This window comes from Oncorhynchus masou, chromosome 26 (genome assembly GCF_036934945.1).
Source record: "Oncorhynchus masou masou isolate Uvic2021 chromosome 26, UVic_Omas_1.1, whole genome shotgun sequence".
Classification (NCBI taxonomy): domain Eukaryota; kingdom Metazoa; phylum Chordata; class Actinopteri; order Salmoniformes; family Salmonidae; genus Oncorhynchus; species Oncorhynchus masou.
The window spans coordinates 14,359,012-14,380,018 of NC_088237.1; the positions used below are offsets into that span (position 1 = coordinate 14,359,012).

Consider the following 21,007-nt stretch of genomic DNA (forward strand, 5'->3'; position numbering starts at 1 on the left):
TAACAGCACATTGTGTAACATTACCACGGTTTTATATTGAAAAGTAGCAGAGCCAAGGGCAACATACCTCGCTAATTGAAGGTCAGGCAATAGAGAACAATAGGAGGGTACGGTAACACAGATACCCACATGGACCAAACCAAAATATACAACAATTTTACAATCAAGTGTATTTACAATATAGATATGAAAAAGTGTTTGCACACAAAAAATAACATTAGCTATGCAGCTGTAATGAAATAAAAAAAACTCACTCTGACTTATTATTATTAACATCCACTCGTTACCTGGCCTATTTGAACTGGTCCTTGTGTGCCACGTGGGGCACAATCGAGGGGACCAACATCACACTGCTACGTATATGTACATTAATTTCCAATGGAAGTTGTGTTTGCTTTTCGTTGCAGAGCGTTTTGTGTGGTTTCACACGTCGTATTTATCGAACGCATGCATCAAATTGTAAACGTTAATGGCTTGACAGAAGTGGTAGCAGAAGGTGAATGCTGAACTTTTGTTGCACACATATCTATATGGTGCTGCGTACCATTTTGCTCTTTGCACTGTAGGTGTGATCGAGGCGTTAGCTTCTTAACGATTTCAAGGCATGCCTTGGAGCTCCTGTATCAAACGTAACATCACTACTTGTTTGATCGAATATGAGTTTTGCAATGATTAGGTTGTTACGAGTATACTGTTATAAATAGAGCACGTAACATCCCGGCAACTTTGCGAAAAAATACTTTATATCGGAGTTGTGTCCGTTGTTCACAGGCTTATCTGCCCTCTCATTGGCTAGAATGGTACGACCTGATCTTTCCACCCTAGGTTTTCCTACCTGAAAACACGCGATACCGGAAAGTGTTGTGTATTCGCGAACCAAATTCAGGAGGATCCTGAAGCGCGGGTGACTTGACTGGGTTTTGCGAGTCTCGGCTCTCTTGACCGCAGTGGACGATATAGACGACTCAAATCTGTTAATAAGGTTCGAGTTGTCATAGTAATAGCAGGCAGGTTAAACAAATATACAGATTATGATATAATAGATATTAATCGAATGCATCTCTCTCATTTATTTCCAATGCAGAGTGTGGGGCGTGGCTCCACCTAAAATAAGACTCTACCTCCTTATGCAGATTGGCCAGACCTGCCCTCTTCTAGAACCGGGTAGTTCAGCGCTCCGGCGATTCTCAGTAGATGACTCTCCGTCTCTTCGTACAATGCACAAGGGGAGTAAACTGGCTAGTGTACGCCAGTTTGAGCCGTCCTCTATTCCAATATCTTTCGGAGCTGTTGTTGACATTCAACCAACACTGAAGGGAACTTGTCAAAAAAGTTAACATTTTGGATTGATCATAACGAGCGCATTTACCCAAACTTGTAGGTCATCGTTAAAGACTGTCCTCCCGGGATGTTCGACCTAACAAAGGAATGGAATCTGTCGTTCGCCGGCTGCGGGTTCCTGGGGATCTATCACATCGGAGTGGCCAGCTGCCTGTTGGAACAAGCGCCTTACCTCATCAAAGGTGCCACCAAGATTTACGGGGCTTCAGCTGGTTCCCTCTCCGCCTCGATGCTCGCCAGCCAGGCATCCATAGGTAGGCTACAGTACCCGACACTGGCCCCATGATTTCACCGGTCCCTGTCATCAGTTGATTGCCTGGATGGAGACTTTTACGCACAAGGAGTAGTCCTCTTTCATGTGTTTAGGGCAACTTCAGATTAGCAGTCAAATTCATAATAACTTGTGGTCTTGAGACATGGGGTTGGAGACTTTTACGCACAAGGAGTAGTCCTCTTTCATGTGTTTAGGGCAACTTCAGATTAGCAGTCAAATTCATAATAACTTGTGGTCTTGAGACATGGGGTGAAATTACTTTATCAATGCTGGAAACTTTGCTCCTATGTAATAGATAGGTTGAATTTTGAATTTAAAAAAAGGCTACACTTTTCCCATGTTAACTGCAAATTATGTATAATTTGAGCCAAAATACATGCCTGTGTATACATGTGGTAGCCTTCCACTCATTGATCATGTCACACCATTGATAAATGTCATCTGGGTCAGTTATAGGACTATTGACCTATTGGTCCTCTGGATCAGGGGCCTCCCAATGGTACTGATGGATCTCGCTGACTTGGGACACACACGCAATCACGATTAAGAGCAAATATAACCTTGCATCACATAGAACTGACATAGGGAGTAGTTCTTAGCTGACTGTCTGTGCAATACCTGGCCTTTTTTCCCTCTCTTAATTTTGAACCCTAGAACCTTATAGTCAAGAGACTAAGGAGTAGCCTGCCAGGTTTCTTGGAATCAGTCCATACCTATCCCAGTTGTATCATGTTTAAATGAGAGCGTGTTAAAGAGGGTGAGAGATTGAAAGAAAGAGTAATAGAGGGAGACATTTCACTACAACCGCAATAACATCTGCTAAACACGTGTATGTGACCAATACATTTATTTATTTATTTGACTTATAGAGTCAATATAGGGGTCATGAACCTTTTACCACACAGGGGTCCGCACAGAGCGTTTCCTGGTAGTCTTAAACAAATCTACTTTGAGACAAGAGTATACACATCACACATGGTTATGGGCATAAATTGAATAATTGACCTGTACCATGTATGATTATGGAGTTGAAATGTATTCCATTTTGAGATTGCATCCCAATATTGCACTTTATATACACTATATCACAGAAGACTAAAATATAACAAAACGCCTGGTTTGTTCATTGAGCTGTACACTAAGGTGACTAGTCAAATATACTCAGCTGGTCACCTTCCAGTGATTCCCCAACATCTTGTCAACATGTGCCTGGAAGAATTATGCTGATATCTTATACCAATCTGACTGAATGTTATTTTGTCCATACCCAGGCATCAAAAACCTCTCCAAAATGTAAAATCTTTCTGCAGCAATTTTATGGAGAAAAATGACATTTTTTGATGTAGAGATTACTTTTTTTCATGTGTTCATGAAGGTTTGTGTCTAGGCTCGGTGGCCAAAAAAGGATATCTTACAGATATCTTCCAGGCCCTTTCTCTCTCTCTCATCATGTTACAAGCTGACAGGCACAGACCGTAATAGCCTCAAGCTCACTCAACTACACCTCCCCTTCTCCAGCCTCGACCAGATAAGAATGTGGCTCCACTGAGCTGACCAATCAGCAGCGAGGAGACTTGACAGGCAATGCACTATTGTGACCCCATCAACGCCAACTTTTATATCAACGACAAGTACATCACCCCATCTAGTGGGGAGGTGTCATAAACAGGTCATGACAGTTGAGCTGTGTTGAACATGTAGCTGTACCGAACACAGGCCTACAGCCCATTTGAATTGTTTCAGCTTTACTCAATGTTGATGTTATACAGGCACTATGAATACAGAGCAAACAACAGTCAAGGGAAAGACAGGTAGCCTGAATTCATGTCACAGTTCAGGGGATGTACAGATATCTATAGATGTTTTTATGTGCATGCAAAGGGGAGCTCTGGTCAGGTACTCCGCTGCAGTGAGTAATAGTACTTAGTTTTGTGTAATCCGGGAGAGGTTGTATCACAGAGATTCCTGTAAAGTGAAATACAATTATGTAAATGTCTAGTATTTTTGGTCTTGGATTTTGAAAAGCCCTGGATAGCCTAAAACACTGTAAACAGGGGCCCTTATTGGGACCACAAATGCTTGGCAGCATATTCAGGATTTCTTTCAAAAGTGAGTCAGTAGGCTATAACAATTGAATAAACTAGATATTCAAAATAGTGTTGTGCTTGCATAGGCTATAAAACACTAACTCAGCCAGCCAAAAGTACCTGTGGTAGGTGAGGATGGAGGAAAGTGACTGGTGTGGATCAATTGATTCGTCCAGGAGAGAAGTTTCATATGAGCAGGGGTTTGAACATCATTCCTGAAGTAAAATAGATGATGCCAGAAGCTCTTCTTCTTTGTTTGTTGTGTGTTATTTCTTACATCATTAGCCCAGACCGTTTTTTGTGTTATTACATACAGCCGGAACTAATTTTTTGATATCAGAGCGGCGGTAACTCACCAGCATTACAACCAGAATCAAATAACATTTTATTTGTCACAGTGTCGAATACAACCGGTGTAGACCTTACCATGAAAGGCTTACTTACAAGCCCATAACCAACAATGCAGTTCAAGAAAAATAATTTACTAAATAAGCTAAAGTGAAATATATAATAAAAAGTAACACAATAAAATTTATTTTATTTTTTTTTAGTTTTAATTTGTATTTAGGTAAGGGTACACCCCAAATTTATTTCCCAACCAGGTAGGCCCAGAGGCTAGTTGAGAACAAGTTCTCATTTTATTAGTGAAACAAATAACGAAACTATACATGAAATAACTAATAAATAAAAACAACAAAACATAGCACTGTGAACACTAACACAGAGACAGACAATCACCCAGAAATACAAAGTTAAATACAATCATCACCTGGATTGTAAACAATTAACAAGCTCAATAACTAAAAACCCCACTAAACAAAAACAATAAACCCATGTCACCCCTGGGACCAACTATTAACTAAAACAATACTAAGACCAAGGCGTGACAAAAAGGCATGAGGGAGGGTCCGGGTGGGCGTCTGTCCATGGTGGCGTATAACCCCACTTATAAATATTGTTCAGATTAATCACTGGACCGTGATAAATGATCAGATGATCATGTACAGGTAGAGATATTGGTGTGCAAAAAGAGCCCAGAAAAGAAAGTACCGAGACCCAGTAAATAAAGCCAGGTAAAAGATCTGTGGGGATGAGGTATCAGATCTGAAGATCCTGGGTGGGGCTGACCGGCTTTCCTGGCTGACATCCTGGCTGATAGATTATGACTACAGCTGGCAGAGTCTGGCTGACGGTTAGCTGCTCAGATGGAAGCTGATGTTTGAAGTTGGTGAGGGAGATAAAGGTCTCCAATCTTCTGGCTGACGATCTGGAAGAGTCTGTTCTGGCAGTCTGGAAGAGGCACTGGCAGATCTGGAAGAGTCTGGCTGGAGATCTGGCAAGAGTCTGGCTGACTGGCAGATCTGGAAGAGTGTTGGCTTCTGGAAGGTCTGGCTGATCAGTGGAGATCTGGCACCAGATCTGGAAGAGTCTGGCTGACTGGCAGATCTGGAAGAGTCTGGGACTGGCAGATCTGGAAGGGTCGTGACCAGATCTGAAGAGTCTGAGATGACTGGCAGATCTGGAAGAGTCTGGCTATCTCTGGAAGAGTCATGACTGGCAGATTGGAGATGACCTGGCAGATCTGGAAGGTCTTGGCTGACTGGCAGATCTGGATGGCTGACTGCAGATCTGGAAGGGTCTGGCCGACTTGAGCATCTGGAAGAGTCTGGCTGACTGGCAGTGGAAGGGCTGACTGGCAGATCTGGAAGAGTCTTTGACTGGCAGATCTGGATGGCACTGTGATAAACTGCATCCAGTTTGCTGAGAAGAGTGTTGGACTGACTGCAGATTTTCAGATGACATCTGGCTGCTTCATGCTGACTGTCTGGCTGCTCCATCTGACTGGCAGCTCTGGATGCAGACTCAGTTTTACTATGCAGACTGGCCGCTCCTTGCAGACTGGCGTGAGCTGAAGGAGCTCTGGCTTTCATTACGCAGACTGGCAGCTCTAGCTGCTCCATGCAGACTGGCAGCTCTGGCTTCCATGCAGATTTTGCAGATGGAGATGTTTGATATGGGTCTGGAACTGGCAGCTCCTTGCAGACTGGCAGTCTAGCCATGACACCTAGGTACTTATAGGTGTCCACATATTCCGGCAGGTGGAGGAACCATCCAGTGTGGTGATGCTAGGTGCGGCACTGGTGGTATGCGGGTACAGGCAGCGAGCTCGGAGTTGGAGGTGGTACTGGAAGCATGCATTTGGTTTTACTAATAATCGTTTAAGAGCAGTTGGAGGCCACGGAAGGAAGGCTGTTGTATGGCATTGAAGCACTGGGGACCGTTTGGATGGCATTTGGCTCGATAGCACAGTGTCCAATGACGGGCCCCGAACACCATGTATATAGAATGGTGTCGTCTGCGTAGAGGTGGATCAGGGAGATTGCGCAGGTCTCCTACCTGAATCCCTGCCCCCAGCAAGAGCAACATCATTGATATATACAGAAAAAAGCTCTCCTTAGTGCCTCCACCTGGCCCGGGAATTCTTCCGGCCAACCCTCCCAAGTGGCACCCCCATCCAGCGACTGTCCATGGACCGGACCGGACAGCATGCCTGCTCCGATTTGACACACTGAACTCAGGTTAGTTGTGGTAATTTGTATATGTAGGTAACTAATAAATACAAAACAACAAAACGGAACGCAAAACCTATTACAGCCTGACTTTCCAGAGACAAATTCACCCACGAAATACAAAGAACTTTCCCATAATAGATCCTTTGATTGAGAACCGCCTCAGGCAGCCCCTATGAAACAACATTCAACTTATCCCAGAGGCTGTTCCAAGACCAAGGCGTGAGCCAAGGTGGAGAAGAGTTATTCGGAGTGGGCTTCTAGTCCGACTCAAGTGTGCACACCATTCACCGCTTCCGAGTATAATATTCAGTCCCTAGACAATAAAGTAGATGAGCTCAGGGCAAGGATCTCCTTCCAGAGAGACATCAGGACTGTAACATACTCTGTTTCACAGAATCATGGCTCTCTCCGGATATACTGTCCCCATCCATACATCCATCTGGGTTCTCAGTACATTGCGCAGACAGGAATAAAGAACTCTCTGGGAAAAAGAAAGGCGGTGGTGTATGTTTCATGATTTACCACTCATGGTGTGATTGTGATAACGTACAGGAACTCAAGTCCTTTTGTTCACCCGACCTAGAATAGCTCACAAATCATATGTAGACCGTATTACCTCCCAAGAGAATTCTCTTCAGTTATAGTCATAGCCGTGTATATTCCCCCTCAAGCCAATACCACGACGGCCCTCAAGGAACTACACTGGACTTGTAAATCATGCAGTGCCTTGTGTCATCATCACAGATTTTAGAGAAACAAATGTCGGAATATATAAGTGTCTTATATCGTCTGAAAGCTTAAATTCTTGTATATAACTGCACTGTCCAATTTATAGTAGCTATTACTGCCCAAAAATGCCATGCTATTGTTTGAGAGCTCCTGACAAGAAAACACTATTGTCACCACAATAGGTTTGATAAATTCACCTCTGAAGGTGAAATGTGTACTTACATTCTGAAATCTTGCTCTGATTTATCATCCAAAGGGTCCCAGAGATAAGATGAAGTGTAATTTTGTTAGATAAAATCCTTTTTCATATTTCCACTTGTTCAATTTGCAAAGAAAGGAATCAGTGAAAATCTCACCTAAACATTGTTTCAACCAGTCAAATTGTGTTCGTAGGTATTCCTCAGAGATCCTAGAACATAACGAGACTTCACTATATGTTACAGGAATTAAATTGCTCTATGTTTTAATACCCAATTAAAATTAAACACTCTGTCAATTCATAAGGATTTGTAAGACCCTTATTCTATAATAATGGACAGAGCCCAGTCTTAAAGTCAATCAGCAGAGTTTATTCACGAGAGCACTGAACACGATACAGGTTACCACAGGTTATAAACTGAAAATGACGTCATTAGTTCCAGTATCAACCCGTCTCGTCTCCCACCCTGGTACAAAGGCAGTATCTCAAGCCTTCCCACATCGTCTCCCTACCAATTTAATATAATTTATGGCTGAGCCAAGGTCTTCCGGTGTAGATAAGCATTCTAGCCAGTCTGAAGATTTAGTTCATTCATTTCTACCAAGGAACAGACAGTCATTGTTCCAATTCCTGATTATATTTACACACATTATATTCAGTACTGGGATTAAGAAAGAAAATTCATACATATACAGTAACATAATAGTATTCGGATTAGTACATATACAGTAACATAATAGTATTCTGATTAGTCAGTCCTGATTGAAATGTACACATAATTAGTCATTATTGATTAAAAAATTACCTTAACACTATATCATTAGGGGTGTAGTATATCCTATAGAACACCATATTTAGTCAGCGAGCGACGCCTTCATGGTACGCCGATGACGCGGGCGGTCTTCACTTGAACGACTCAAACTTTGTCAAATAAGCACCAATCGGGGTCAAAGCTAGCTAGATAGCCAATGAGCTGGGCTTTATGGGAGTATCCGAAAAAATGTAATATGAATGCAAATGTATACTTCACGATTTGCCCAAATGTACCTGGGTGACTCCACACTAAATGTCATGGAGTTCGCTCATGCTTCAAGGTATCCGTCTGAAACTTTGCACATGCACTGCTGCCATCTTGTGGACACCATTGGAATTACAACCAGTGATGGCTGGAACAGGGACCTTTCTGTTGCATTTCAAAGATGGTGGTAGAAAAGAAAGTATTTTTTTTCTTTGTATTTTCTTCTACCATATCTATTGTGTTATTCTCCTACATTCAATTCACATTTCCACAAACTTAAAACTGTGTCCTTTCAAATGGTACCAAGAATATACATATCCTTGGTTTAGGGCCTGAGCTGCAGGCAGATTTGGGTATGTCATTTAGGCTAAAATAGAAAAAAAGGGGCTATCCTTAAGAAGTTTTAACAAAGCAAATTTGAGGAAAACGATACCAAAGTTCTATCAACACATTGCCTGAAGTCCTTGCACTTCAAAAACTCTCAACCATTGTTACTCTTCCTTCCGGAATGGCTACAAGTCCCTCCCCCGCCCTCCCTTTGGCTAATCAGATCATGACTCCATTCTGCTCATCCCTTCCTATAGGCAGAAACTCAAACAGGAAGTACCCGTGCTAAAGTCTATTCAACGCTGGTCTGACCATCGGAATCCATGCTTCAAGATTGTTTTGATCACATGGACTGGGATATGTTCCGGGTTGCCTCTGAGAATTACATTGACATATGCTCAGACACAGTGACTGAGTTCATCAGGAAGTGTTTAGGGATGTTGTTATCACTGTGACTATTAAAACCTACCCAAACCAAAAACCGTGGATAGATGGCAGCATTCGCGCAAAAGGAAACATCGAACCACCGCATTTAACCACAGCAAGGTGACTGGGAATATGTTAGAATACAAACAGTGTAGTTACTTCCTCCGTAAGGCAATCAAAAAGGCAAAACGTCAGTATAGAGACGTATTCTCAATTATATGATTCTCAATTAAATGGCTCAGACATGAGACATGGCAGGGTCTACAGACGATCACGGATTACAAAGGGAAAACCAGCCACGTTGCAGACACTGACGTCTTGCTCCTGGGCAAGCTGAACACCTTTTTTGCTCTCTTTGAGGATAACACAGTTCCACCGACTGTGGTCTCTCATTCTCCGTGGCCAATGTGAATAAGACATTTAAGCATGTTAACCCTCGCATGGCTGCTGGCCCAGTCGGTATCCCGAGCCGCGTCCTCACAGACCAGCTGGCTGTAATGTTTACGGACATATTCAATCTCTCCCTATCCCAGTCTGCTGTCCACAGATGTCCACCATTGTTCCTGTACCCAAGAAAGCAAAGGTAACTGAACTAAATGACTTTAACCCTGTCATCACGAAGTGATGTCTAGTTAAGATCATATAAACCTCCACCTTACCTGACACCCTGGACCCACTTTAATTTGCATACCACCCCAACAGATCCACAGATGATGCAGTCGCTATCGCACTGCACACTGCCATATCCCATCTGGACAAGAGGAATACCTATGTAAGAATGCTGTTCATTGACTATAGCTCAGCCTTCAACACCATAGTACCCTCCAAGCTCAACATTAAGCTTGGGGCCCTGGGTCTGAACCCCGCCCTGTGTAACTGGGTCCTGGACTTCCTGACCGGCCGCCCCCAGGTGGCAAAGGTAGGGAACAACACCTCCACTTCTCTGCTCTTCAACACAGGGGCCCCACAAGGGTGCATTCTCAGTCCCCTCCTGTACTCCCTGTTCACCCATGACTGCATGGCCACACACGCATCCAACTCAATCCTCAAGTTTGCAGACGACACAACAGTAGTAGGCCTGATTACCAACAATGGTGAGACACTTCCTCCATGTAGGCTGAGGGCCCTGGTGGAGTGGTGCCAGGAAAATAACCTCTCCCTCAACGTCAACAAAATGAAGGAGCTGATCGTGGACTTCAGGAGACAACAGAGGGAGCACGCCCCTATTCACATCGACAGAGCCGCAGTGGAGAAGGTGAAAAGCTTCAAGTTCCTCGGCGTACACATCACTGACAATCTGAAATGGTCCACCCACACAGACAGTGTGGTGAAGAAGGTGCAACAGTGCCTCTTCAACCTCAGGAAGCTGAAGAAATTTGGCTTGGCCCCTACAAACATCAAACTTTTACAGATGCACAATTGAGAGCATCCGGTTGACCTCTATCACCGTGTGGTACGGCAACTGCACCGCCCGCAACCGCAGGGCTCTCCATAGGGTGGTGCAGTCTGCCCAACACATCACCGGGGGCACACTGCCTGCCCTCCAGGACACCTACAGCACCCGCTGTCACATGAAGGCCAAAAGATCATTGAGGACGCTATCATCCAGAAGGCGAGGTCAGTAAAGGTGCATCAAAGTTGGGACTGAGAGCCTGAAAAACAGCATCTAGGCCATCAGACTGTTAAATAGCCATCATTAGCCGGCCGACCACCAGGTTACTCAACACTGCACCTTAGAGGCTGCTGCCCTATGTACATACACATATAATCACTGGTCACTTTAATAATGGAACCATTTCATATGTATATATTGTATTCTACTGTATTTTAGTCAATGACACTCTGACATTGCTCCTCCTAATATTTATCAATTTCTTAATTCCATTCTTTTACTTTTAGATTTCTGTGTATTTTTGTGAGTTGTTATATATCACTGCACTGTTGGCGCTAGGAACAAAAGCATTTCGAAACACTCACAATAACATCTGCTAAACGTGTATGTGACCAATAAAATTGGATTTGATTTGAATTATTCAAAAAGCTAAAAAAAAATAAAAAATGCATAAGGTCTACACTATGTGCTTGGTAACTGCCATGAATGTGTGGTAGCGTCAGCCTGCCAACTAAGACAGATAACATTACCATTAACAACGCTTCCAATAAAAGATGCACCAAAATGGTTTTGCCGTTGAAGAATCCACGTTGAACAGCTGTTGATTTATGACCGTCAGTGGAGGCTGCTGAGGGGAGGACGGCTCATAATAATGGCTGGAAACCATGTGTTTGATGTATTTGATTCCGTTCCACTGATTCCGCTACAGCCATTACCATGAGCCCATTCTCCCCAAATAAGGTGCCACCTTTCACACCCTGACCATAGTTTGCTTTGTATGTTTCTAAGTTTTGGTTGGTCAGGGTGTGATCTGAATGGGCATTCTATGTTGGATGTCTTGTTTGTCTATTTCTATGTCTGGCCTGATATGGTTCTCAATCAGAGGCAGGTGTTAGTCATTGTCTCTGATTGGGAACCATATTTAGGTAGCCTGGGTTTCACTGTGTGTTTGTGTGTGATTGTTCCTGTCGCTGGGTTTTCACCAGATAGGACTGCTTAGGTTTTCACACATTTATTGTTTTGTTAGTTATTCCATGTCGAGTTCCTTTTATTAAAGAACATGAATAACCACCACGCTGCATTTTGGTCCGCTTCTCTTTCACCAGAGGAAAACCCTTACACCACCAACCTCCTGTGATGACTGTGTTTTCTGAGGGGAGAGAGGCTGATAAAGATCTCAACTGGTGATTTGGCTGGCTGAGGGACTGTTTGACATATATTAATTTGGGTTGGGCCCCCCAGATAGTATATGAATATGACATTTTTTATTTCAGGAAATTTGCTTCACAGCTGCAAAATATTCTCCGTGCCCCATGCACCAAATACAACAGGTGTCAACTTTACTGTGAAGGGCTTAAGTAAGAACATTTGCACACAAAAAAAGGAAATGGGAACACAAAATATACGAGGCTATATAAAAGGAGTACCGGTACCGAGTCAATGTGCTGGGGTACGAGGTAGTTGAGGTGATTTAGGTCAAATGTACAAGTAGGTAGGGGTACAAGTGACTAGGCAATCATAATAGATAATAAATAGAGTAGCAGCAGCGTGTGAGAGTGTATGTAGTGTGTGTGTGTGTGTGATTGTCGCTGTAGTATGTGTGAGTGTATGGGTGAGTCCAGTGAGTGTGCATAGAGCCAGTGCAAAAAAAGTCAGTCACTGCAGATCGTCTTGGTAGCCATTTGATGAACTATTAGACTACCTCAGTATTTTCTTATCACCAATAGATTTTCTTTTATTAGAACACTGTGTATAACAGTCTATAGATCCATTCCATCCAAGTGTAGATAAGATGAACACACATAACTAGCTCAGTACAGGTGCAGAGCAGTAAATAAGTTAAACCAGTGGAGAAATGTTTTGTGAGCTACAGATCACTGTTTAGTTCCCTTGAGAATCAATCTTCCTTTGAATAAAAAACATCCAATTCCTCCCAACGGAAGGCCCAAACACAACTAACACACTGTCTCTCCATCTCTCCCCTCCTCTAGCTAAGTGCTGTGAGGATGTGATCGAAACAGTCAAGGAGGCCCGGAAGCGTAACCTGGGTCCCCTCCACCCCTCCTTCAACCCGGTCAAGATCATCAGGTCGGGCCTGGAGCGTGACCTGCCCGCCGACGCGCACACACTCGCCTCCGGGAGGCTGTGTGTGTCACTCACTCGCGTGTCTGATGGACAAAACGTCATCGTGTCCGAGTTCAAGTCCAAGGAGGAGCTCATCCAGGTGAGTGTCCCCACTCAAACCACCTGGGCTGCTATTCACAAAACATATCCGAGTTGGAGTACTGATCTAGGATCAGTTTTGCCACTTAAATCATAATGGATTGGAGTTGGGACCTGATCATAGATCAGCGCTCCTACTATGAAGCACATTGTGAATATGTGCCCTGAACACCCCTGAGCACTTAAGTTTTTCCATATCCCATACATATCCCATACATATTTGTCCTTTCACCTACTGGCCTTGCCATTGACTGTTTACATGAGTTGTATGTAATGTAAACTGGGTTGGACTGTGTAACATCTCTCTCTCTCTCTGATGTGTCTACAGGCACTGCTGTGTAGCTGTTTCATCCCCATATACTGTGGCCTGATCCCTCCGTCCTTCCAAGGAGTGGTAAGTGCCCAAGGCCCTAATGCCTCAACTGCTTTCTTACGTTTCTTTGAACACTGTTTCCTTGTTTTCTAAGAAAAAGCAGCAGATGTTAGACTGGGTTTATTATGGTCTCGTCTCTAATGCCTTTATTGCTCAGGTCATAGTCATAAGGTGGCTAGGTTCAAGTGTAGCGTAATTGTCACGCCCTGGCCATATTTTACTTTGTATGTTTCTATGTTTTGGTTGGTCAGGGTGTGATCTGAGTGGGCATTCTATGTTGGATGTCTTGTTTGTCTATTTCTGTGTTTGGCCTGATATGGTTCTCAATCAGGGTCAGGTGTTAGTCATTGTCTCTGATTGGGAACCATATTTAGGTAGCCTGGGTTTCACTGTGTGTTGGTGGGTGATTGTTCCTGTCTCTGTGTTTTGCACCAGATAGGGCTGTTTAGGTTTTCACACGTTTGTTATTTTGTTAGTTTATTCGTGTATAGTCTCTCTATTTAAATAAAATGAATCACAACCACGCTGCATTTTGGTCTGCTCCTCCTTCCCACAACGAAAGCCGTGACAGTAATGTTGTGTTTTTCGGTTTGTGTGTATGTCCGTCTGTCGGTCTGTGCATACACTCTGGTACTTGTTCATGTGTCAGTCTACCTTACTCTAGGAGCTAATCAGCCCGTGAACCATTTCCCTTGGCAGACCAGTGGTGTATTATATACTTCCAGACTGGTTTCTGGCCTCAGCAGATTGGGACCAGGAAGTCCAGGGTGGCTCCATTCTAAACTGAGTCACTAGGACATAGGAGCACAGTCCTCCAAAACATCAACTACCATGTAACAATGATCTATCAAAGTATTCTGTCTCTCTCGTACCATTCTGACTCAGGGGAAGAACTGGCTCAGAGCCAAGTCTACATTGTGACTGAGCACATTAACACACAGACCTGTCTAATATGCTAACCACACCACCCCTTGTTGCATGCGAAATAAATGTACACATGCATGTTATTCAACCATTTAATCTAAACTTCTTGCGCGCGTCAATGAGCATCTGCGTCGCCAGGTTGGCTGCTAACCGCCATGTAAAGTCCACAGAAGAAGACTGAAGGAGGAGAGATTACTAGAAACAAACTAGGTTTCCCCTTTTTAAATGGTGGGAGTAGAGATAACACAATTATATGTGGGACTCAAAATGGGTCCAAATTCTACTAAGATCCAGAAAAAAGGATCTATGTCACAACCCAATGTTTTTGCCAACCTCACTGCCAAATAGAGTCTTAATCTGGTTTTGGAACTGGCACTGATATCATTTTTTCCCTTAGATGTCCTAAGTGTTTTACACAAGAAAATGTTAATTATGCACATCTGTACTTGAAATGGAGCTGCATCGTGCAATTACATAAGACTGGCAAAATGGATTAATTCTCCAAATAGTACTGTCGGTCTGTTTGGTCATTATTTGGCAGTATGGAGAAGCTGGCTTAGGGGAAATCTTGTGCTGACATGCCACGCCTAATATGCCCACAAGGAAAATGTTTCCTTGAATATGTCGTATCGTATACATTCAATTGCAGTGATAACCGAGTTGGGTTAAGTGGCACGTTTTTTTTTGTGTGTTTTTTTTTTGCAGAAGATATGTATAGTAGATTTTGCAAATATTATTATTTACTTCCTCTCTTCTCAAAATACCTAGCGGTCTCTGTCAGTGCTTAAGTGGCATATGTGCTATATGTATTTCGGTCTCGGGCTGTTGAAAGAGAGCGACCCTCTACATATCTACTGGTTTGTGACTCACTGACACCTCCCCCGGTTAGAGGGAATACAACAGCCCAGAGTCAACACGCACAGGAACTTTAATCATACACAGGAGAAGATGTACATGGGTATGGTTCTGTAATGGACTGAAATAGAGAGGGAGTAAATATGCTATACAGGAGACAAATGCACTGTCCTGAATAGATATGTTCAGAGTACGATAGGATGAGATATGGTATAGAACAACAAGGACTGTATCTAATAATGACTTAATAACCATGCATTACATAGTAACACCAGATTAATGACGAGCGTGGCACTAGCACAGTAAGAATGATGACAAGGACGGTATATTATACAAATAGTATCCTATTTCACAGCAACACACAAGAGCAAGGACTCTTTGCATACATTATCAGTAGTAACATAATAACAGGAATCAGAACTACATGGAATAGTGCTATTCTAGCACATACTACAATGACAACAGCGACATCAACTTACTTTGTAGTCACAAATCGAATGCACATCTGTACACCCGCACTTGCAGACTGGAATAACACAGTTTAGTTACAGGGCAATATTTACTCCCTTGGAGAGCGTGGGTCAGGCTGGCTAGACAATCAGGGCCTGGAGAGACTGCATGGCTAGAGCGTGCACAGGTTTGAGACACATGGCTACTGTCTGATTGGCTGAAGCCATGAGCTGGAGGAGATATTGATATCTTAGGTGAGGGGGAGAAAGGGTGAGGATGGGTGAAATTCAGACAGCGTGGCTCCAGAAAGCGACTGAACAAATACTTACACAAAACAGTGAGATAGTGCACTTGGCATGGGGAAACGGTAACAGCTACAGTGGGGCAAAAAAGTATTTAGTCAGCCACCAATTGTGCAAGTTCTCCCACTTAAAAACATGAGAGAGGCCTGTAATTTTCATCATAGGTACACTTCAACTATGACAGACAAAATAAGAAGAAAAAAAATCCAGAAAATCACATTGTAGGATTTTTAATGAATTTATTTGCAAATTATGGTGGAAAATAAGTTTTTGGTCAATAACAAAGGTTTATCTCAATAATTTGTTATATACCCTTTGTTGGCAATGACAGAGGTCAAACGTTTTCTGTAAGTCTTCACAAGGTTTTCACACACTGTTGCTGGTATTTTGGCCCATTCCTCCATGCAGATCTCCTCGAGAGCAGTGATGTTTTGGGGCTGTGCAACACAGACTTTCAACTCCCTCCAAAGATTTTCCATGGGGTTGAGGTCTGGAGACTGGCAAGGCCACTCCAGGACCTTGAAATGCTTCTTACGAAGCCACTCCTTCGTTGCCCGGGCAGTGTGTTTGGGATCATTGTCATGCTGAAAGACCCAGCCACATTTCATCTTCAATGCCCTTGCTGATGAAAGGTTTTCACTCAAAATCTCACAATACATGGCCCCATTCAGTCGTCTTGGTCCCTTTGCAGAAAAACAGCCCCAAAGCATGATGTTTCCACCCCATGCTTCACAGTAGGTATGGTGTTCTTTGGATGCAACTTAGCATTCTTTGTCCTCCAAACACGACGAGTTGAGTTTTTACCAAAAAGTTATATTTTGGTTTCATCTGACCATATGACATTCTCCCAATCTTCTTCTGGATCATCCAAATGCTCTCTAGCAAACTTCAGACGGGCCTGGACATGTACTGGCTTAAGCAGGGGGACACGTCTGGCACTGCAGGATTTGAGTCCCCGGCGGCGTTGTGTGTTACTGATGGTAGGCTTTGTTACTTTGGTCCCAGCTCTCTGCAGGCCATTCACTAGGTCCCCCCGTGTGGTTCTGGGATTTTTGCTCACCGTTCTTGTGATCATTTTGACCCCACGGGGTGAGATCTTGTGTGGAGCCCCAGATCGAGGAAGATTATCAGTGGTCTTGTATGTCTTCCATTTCCTAATAATTTCTCCCACAGTTGATTTATTCAAACCAAGCTGCTTCCCTATTGCAGATTCATTCTTCCCAGCCTGGTGCAGGTCTACAATTGGGTTTCTGGTGTCCTTTTACAGCTCTTTGGTCTTGGCCATAGTGGAGTTTGGATTGTGACTGTTTGAGGTTGTGGACAGGTGTCTTTTATACTGATAACAAGTGCAAACAGGTGCCATTAATACAGGTAACGAGTGGAGGACAGAGGAGCCTCTTACAGGTCTGTGAGAGCCAGAAATCTTGGTTGTTTGTAGGTGACAAAATACTTATTTTCCAACATAATTTGCAAATAAATTCATTAAAAATCCTACAATGTGATTTTCTGGATTTTTTTTCTCTCATTTTGTCTGTCATAGTTGAAGTGTACCTATGATGAAAATGACAGGCCTCTCTCATCTTTTTAAGTGGGAGAACATGCACAATTGGTGGTTGACTAAATACTTTTTTGCCCCACTGTATATTGACGTGTCTTACCCCTTGGAGAAGATTTGTCTGGCATTCATTCTAAGTTGATACAGTATAAGAGATGTAGAACAGTCATATCTGTCAGCTCTGAGACATCTTGACCACAGTATGCCTGGGGTCTTGTTCTGTGGAGAGGCTGTGGTCCTGATGTAAGGAAATGGTGAAACAGGCTTGTTTAAATTTGTGCATGGGTCCAAAAACACCCAATTATTCTCACTTTCTCACTCTCTTCCTCCTCCCTGTCTCCCCCTCTTCTCTCTGTAGCGTTACGTGGATGGGGGAATCAGTGACAACCTTCCTCAGTCAGAGCTGAAGAACACCATCAGCATCTCTCCATTTTCGGGCGAAAGTGACATCTGTCCCCGGGACACCTCCTTCAACTTCCACGAGCTTCGTCTCACCAACACCTCCATCCGTTTGAGCCTGAGCAACATGTACCGCCTCAGCAAGGCCCTGTTCCCCCCAGAACCCAAGGTCCACACTTAGCACCTTTTTTTTCTATCTAGAACCTGGAAGGGATCTTTGGCTGTCCACCTAGGACTCTTTGAAGAACCCTTTTTAGTTCCAAGTAGAACCCTTTTTGGTTCCATGTAGAACCCTTTCCACAGAGAGTTCGACCTGGAACCAAAAAGGGTTCTCCTAAGAACCACTCAGAGTGGTGGACGCCCGCTATGGCTGCTTACCAATGCGTTATTCATGGGTTATGAATGTGTTAGGAAGTCGTTATGTTGCCAAAGGTAGGATGGAGGATCAGGATGCTCCTTAGTCCCATTCATTAGACGTGGTTGTTTATGCCTAATGTGTAAATGTCTTATGTATGGATTATGAATGTAATATTAAATGTTTGGGTTACGGTATATAACCCCGGTTTCCTGAGGGAGACATCTCACTATGGGACACGCCTTCTTCGGCGGGTCATTGGTTGAAGCCTTATTCAATCACCTCCTAACAGGCCAATCAGAACTTTGTGGGTGTATGCCTTGCATGTCCATATAACACCCTGTACTGCTCTGATTTCCTCATTCTAAGAATTACCTCTTACACAAGTCGTGCAAGAGGGGCAATCTGGTGAGATGTCTCCCTCATCGCCTACACTGAACTGGGCTTAAATACGGTAACCCAAAGTTTTCTTTCAGTCGACTCGGTTCGACATCTCACTATGGGATACTTGCAAAACACACCGATTGCCAGTAGTCAGTTTCCTGAGAAGCCTGTTTTGGTACATGTACCTGATCCATCCTACTCAGCTCCAGCACCAAGGACTGTGTGTGTTAGTGAGGGCACAGTAACGTCCAGGTGATAGAACCTCACTATCCACCACACAAATCTCCAAGACGGAGATGCCTCTGAACAGTGCCCATAACGTGGCATTTTCTATAATGGAATGTGCCAGGACACCCAGGGGAGACTGCAATCCCCAACAACTGTACGCCTTGGTGATTACCCAATGGGAGACGTGTTGTTTGGGCAAAGCCCTAACCCGAGCAGGGTTGGTGAAGCAAACAAACAGTTGATCACAACTCCAGAATGGCCTATTACTGTCTATGTAAATGTGCAGTGTGTGTGCCGGACACAACGTGTTAATGCTGCTCTGGAGAAGGGAACAGTGGAGGGTTGGAAGGGAAAGAGGTCAGTGGATTGACTACTATAAGTCATGGAAATGACCTTAGGAATGAACGCAGCGTTAGGACATACAGTGCCTTGCGAAAGTATCCGGCCCCCTTGAACTTTGCGACCTTTTGCCACATTTCAGGCTTCAAACATAAAGATATAAAACTGTATTTTTTTGTGAAGAATCAACAACAAGTGGGACACAATCATGAAGTGGAACGACATTTATTGGATATTTCAAACTTTTTTAACAAATCAAAAACTGAAAAATTGGGTGTGCAAAATTATTCAGCCCCCTTAAGTTAATACTTTGTAGCGCCACCTTTTGCTGCGATTACAGCTGTAAGTCGCTTGGGGTATGTCTCTATCAGTTTTGCACATCGAGAGACTGAAATTCTTTCCCATTCCTCTTTGCAAAACAGCTCGAGCTCAGTGAGGTTGGATGGAGAGCATTTGTGAACAGCAGTTTTCAGTTCTTTCCACAGATTCTCGATTGGATTCAGGTCTGGACTTTGACTTGGCCATTCTAACACCTGGATATGTTTATTTTTGAACCATTCCATTGTAGATTTTGCTTTATGTTTTGGATCATTGTCTTGTTGGAAGACAAATCTCCGTCCCAGTCTCAGGTCTTTTGCAGACTCCATCAGATTTTCTTCCAGAATGGTCCTGTATTTGGCTCCATCCATCTTCCCATCAATTTTAACCATCTTCCCTGTCCCTGCTGAAGAAAAGCAGGCCCAAACCATGATGCTGCCACCACCATGTTTGACAGTGGGGATGGTGTGTTGTGGTTGATGAGCTGTGTTGCTTTTACGCCAAACATAACATTTTGCATTGTTGCCAAAAAGTTCAATTTTGGTTTCATCTGACCAGAGCACCTTCTTCAACATGTTTGGTGTGTCTCCCAGGTGGCTTGTGGCAAACTTTAAACAACACTTTTTATGGATATCTTTAAGAAATGGCTTTCTTCTTGCCACTCTTCCATAAAGGCCAGATTTGTGCAATATACGACTGATTGTTGTCCTACGGACAGTCTCCCACCTCAGCTGTAGATCTCTGCAGTTCATCCAGAGTGATCATGGGCCTCTTGGCTGCATCCCTGATCAGTCTTCTCCTTGTATGAGCTGAAAGTTTAGAGGGACGGCCAGGTCTTGGTAGATTTGCAGTGGTCTGATACTCCTTCCATTTCAATATTATCGCTTGCACAAGTGCTCCTTGGGATGTTTAAAGCTTGGGAAATATTTTAAACTTCTTCACAACAGTATCTCGGACCTGCCTGGTGTGTTCCTTGTTCTTCATGATGCTCTCTGCGCTTTTAATGGACCTCTTAGACTATCACAGTGCAGGTGCATTTATACGGAGACTTGATTACACACAGGTGGATTGTATTTATCATCATTAGTCATTTAGGTCAACATTGGATCATTCAGAGATCCTCACTGAACTTCTGGAGAGAGTTTGCTGCACTTAAAGTAAAGGGGATGAATAATTTTGCACGCCCAATTTTTCAGTATTTGATTTGTTAAAAACGTTTGAAATATCCAATACATGTCGTTCCACTTCATGATTGTGTCCCACTTGTTGTTGATTCTTCACAAAAAGATACAGTTTTATATCGTTATGTTTGACGCCTGAAATGTGGCAAAAGGTTGCAAAGTTCAAGGGGGCCGAATACTTTCGCAAGGCACTGTATCATAACCTTAGAGTAGTCAGGGGCAAACTGAGTGCATAAAGAATGAACCGAGCACGCATGTAGGTTGCTACCACATTACCCTTGTCAAGAAATTCCTGTAGGAAGGAGCGAACGGCAGAACACTGAAAGAACACCAACTCTCGTCTCTAACACAACCTCTCGAATCCCCTCTACTTCATTTACATTTACATTTACATTTAAGTCATTTAGCAGACGCTCTTATCCAGAGCGACTTACAAATTGGTGAATTCACCTTCTGAGATCCAGTGGAACAGCCACTTTACAATAGTGCATCTAAATCATTTAAGGGGGGGTGAGAAGGATTACTTATCCTATCC

The 21,007-nt window shown here is 43.4% G+C and overlaps 1 protein-coding gene across 1 annotated transcript in view; it reads left to right on the plus strand.

Moving 5' to 3' along the window:
- The first annotated feature begins 897 nt into the window (after positions 1-897).
- The window catches only part of LOC135514849 (patatin-like phospholipase domain-containing protein 2), a 33,830-nt gene continuing 13,720 nt past the window's right edge, over positions 898-21,007 (plus strand). The window contains exons 1-5 of the mRNA XM_064938512.1: positions 898-982; positions 1,085-1,595; positions 12,578-12,810; positions 13,138-13,203; positions 17,627-17,836. Of these exons, the coding sequence (XP_064794584.1) occupies positions 1,409-1,595; positions 12,578-12,810; positions 13,138-13,203; positions 17,627-17,836 (696 nt within the window). The 5' untranslated portion in view covers positions 898-982; positions 1,085-1,408. The remainder of the gene's footprint in view (positions 983-1,084; positions 1,596-12,577; positions 12,811-13,137; positions 13,204-17,626; positions 17,837-21,007) is intronic.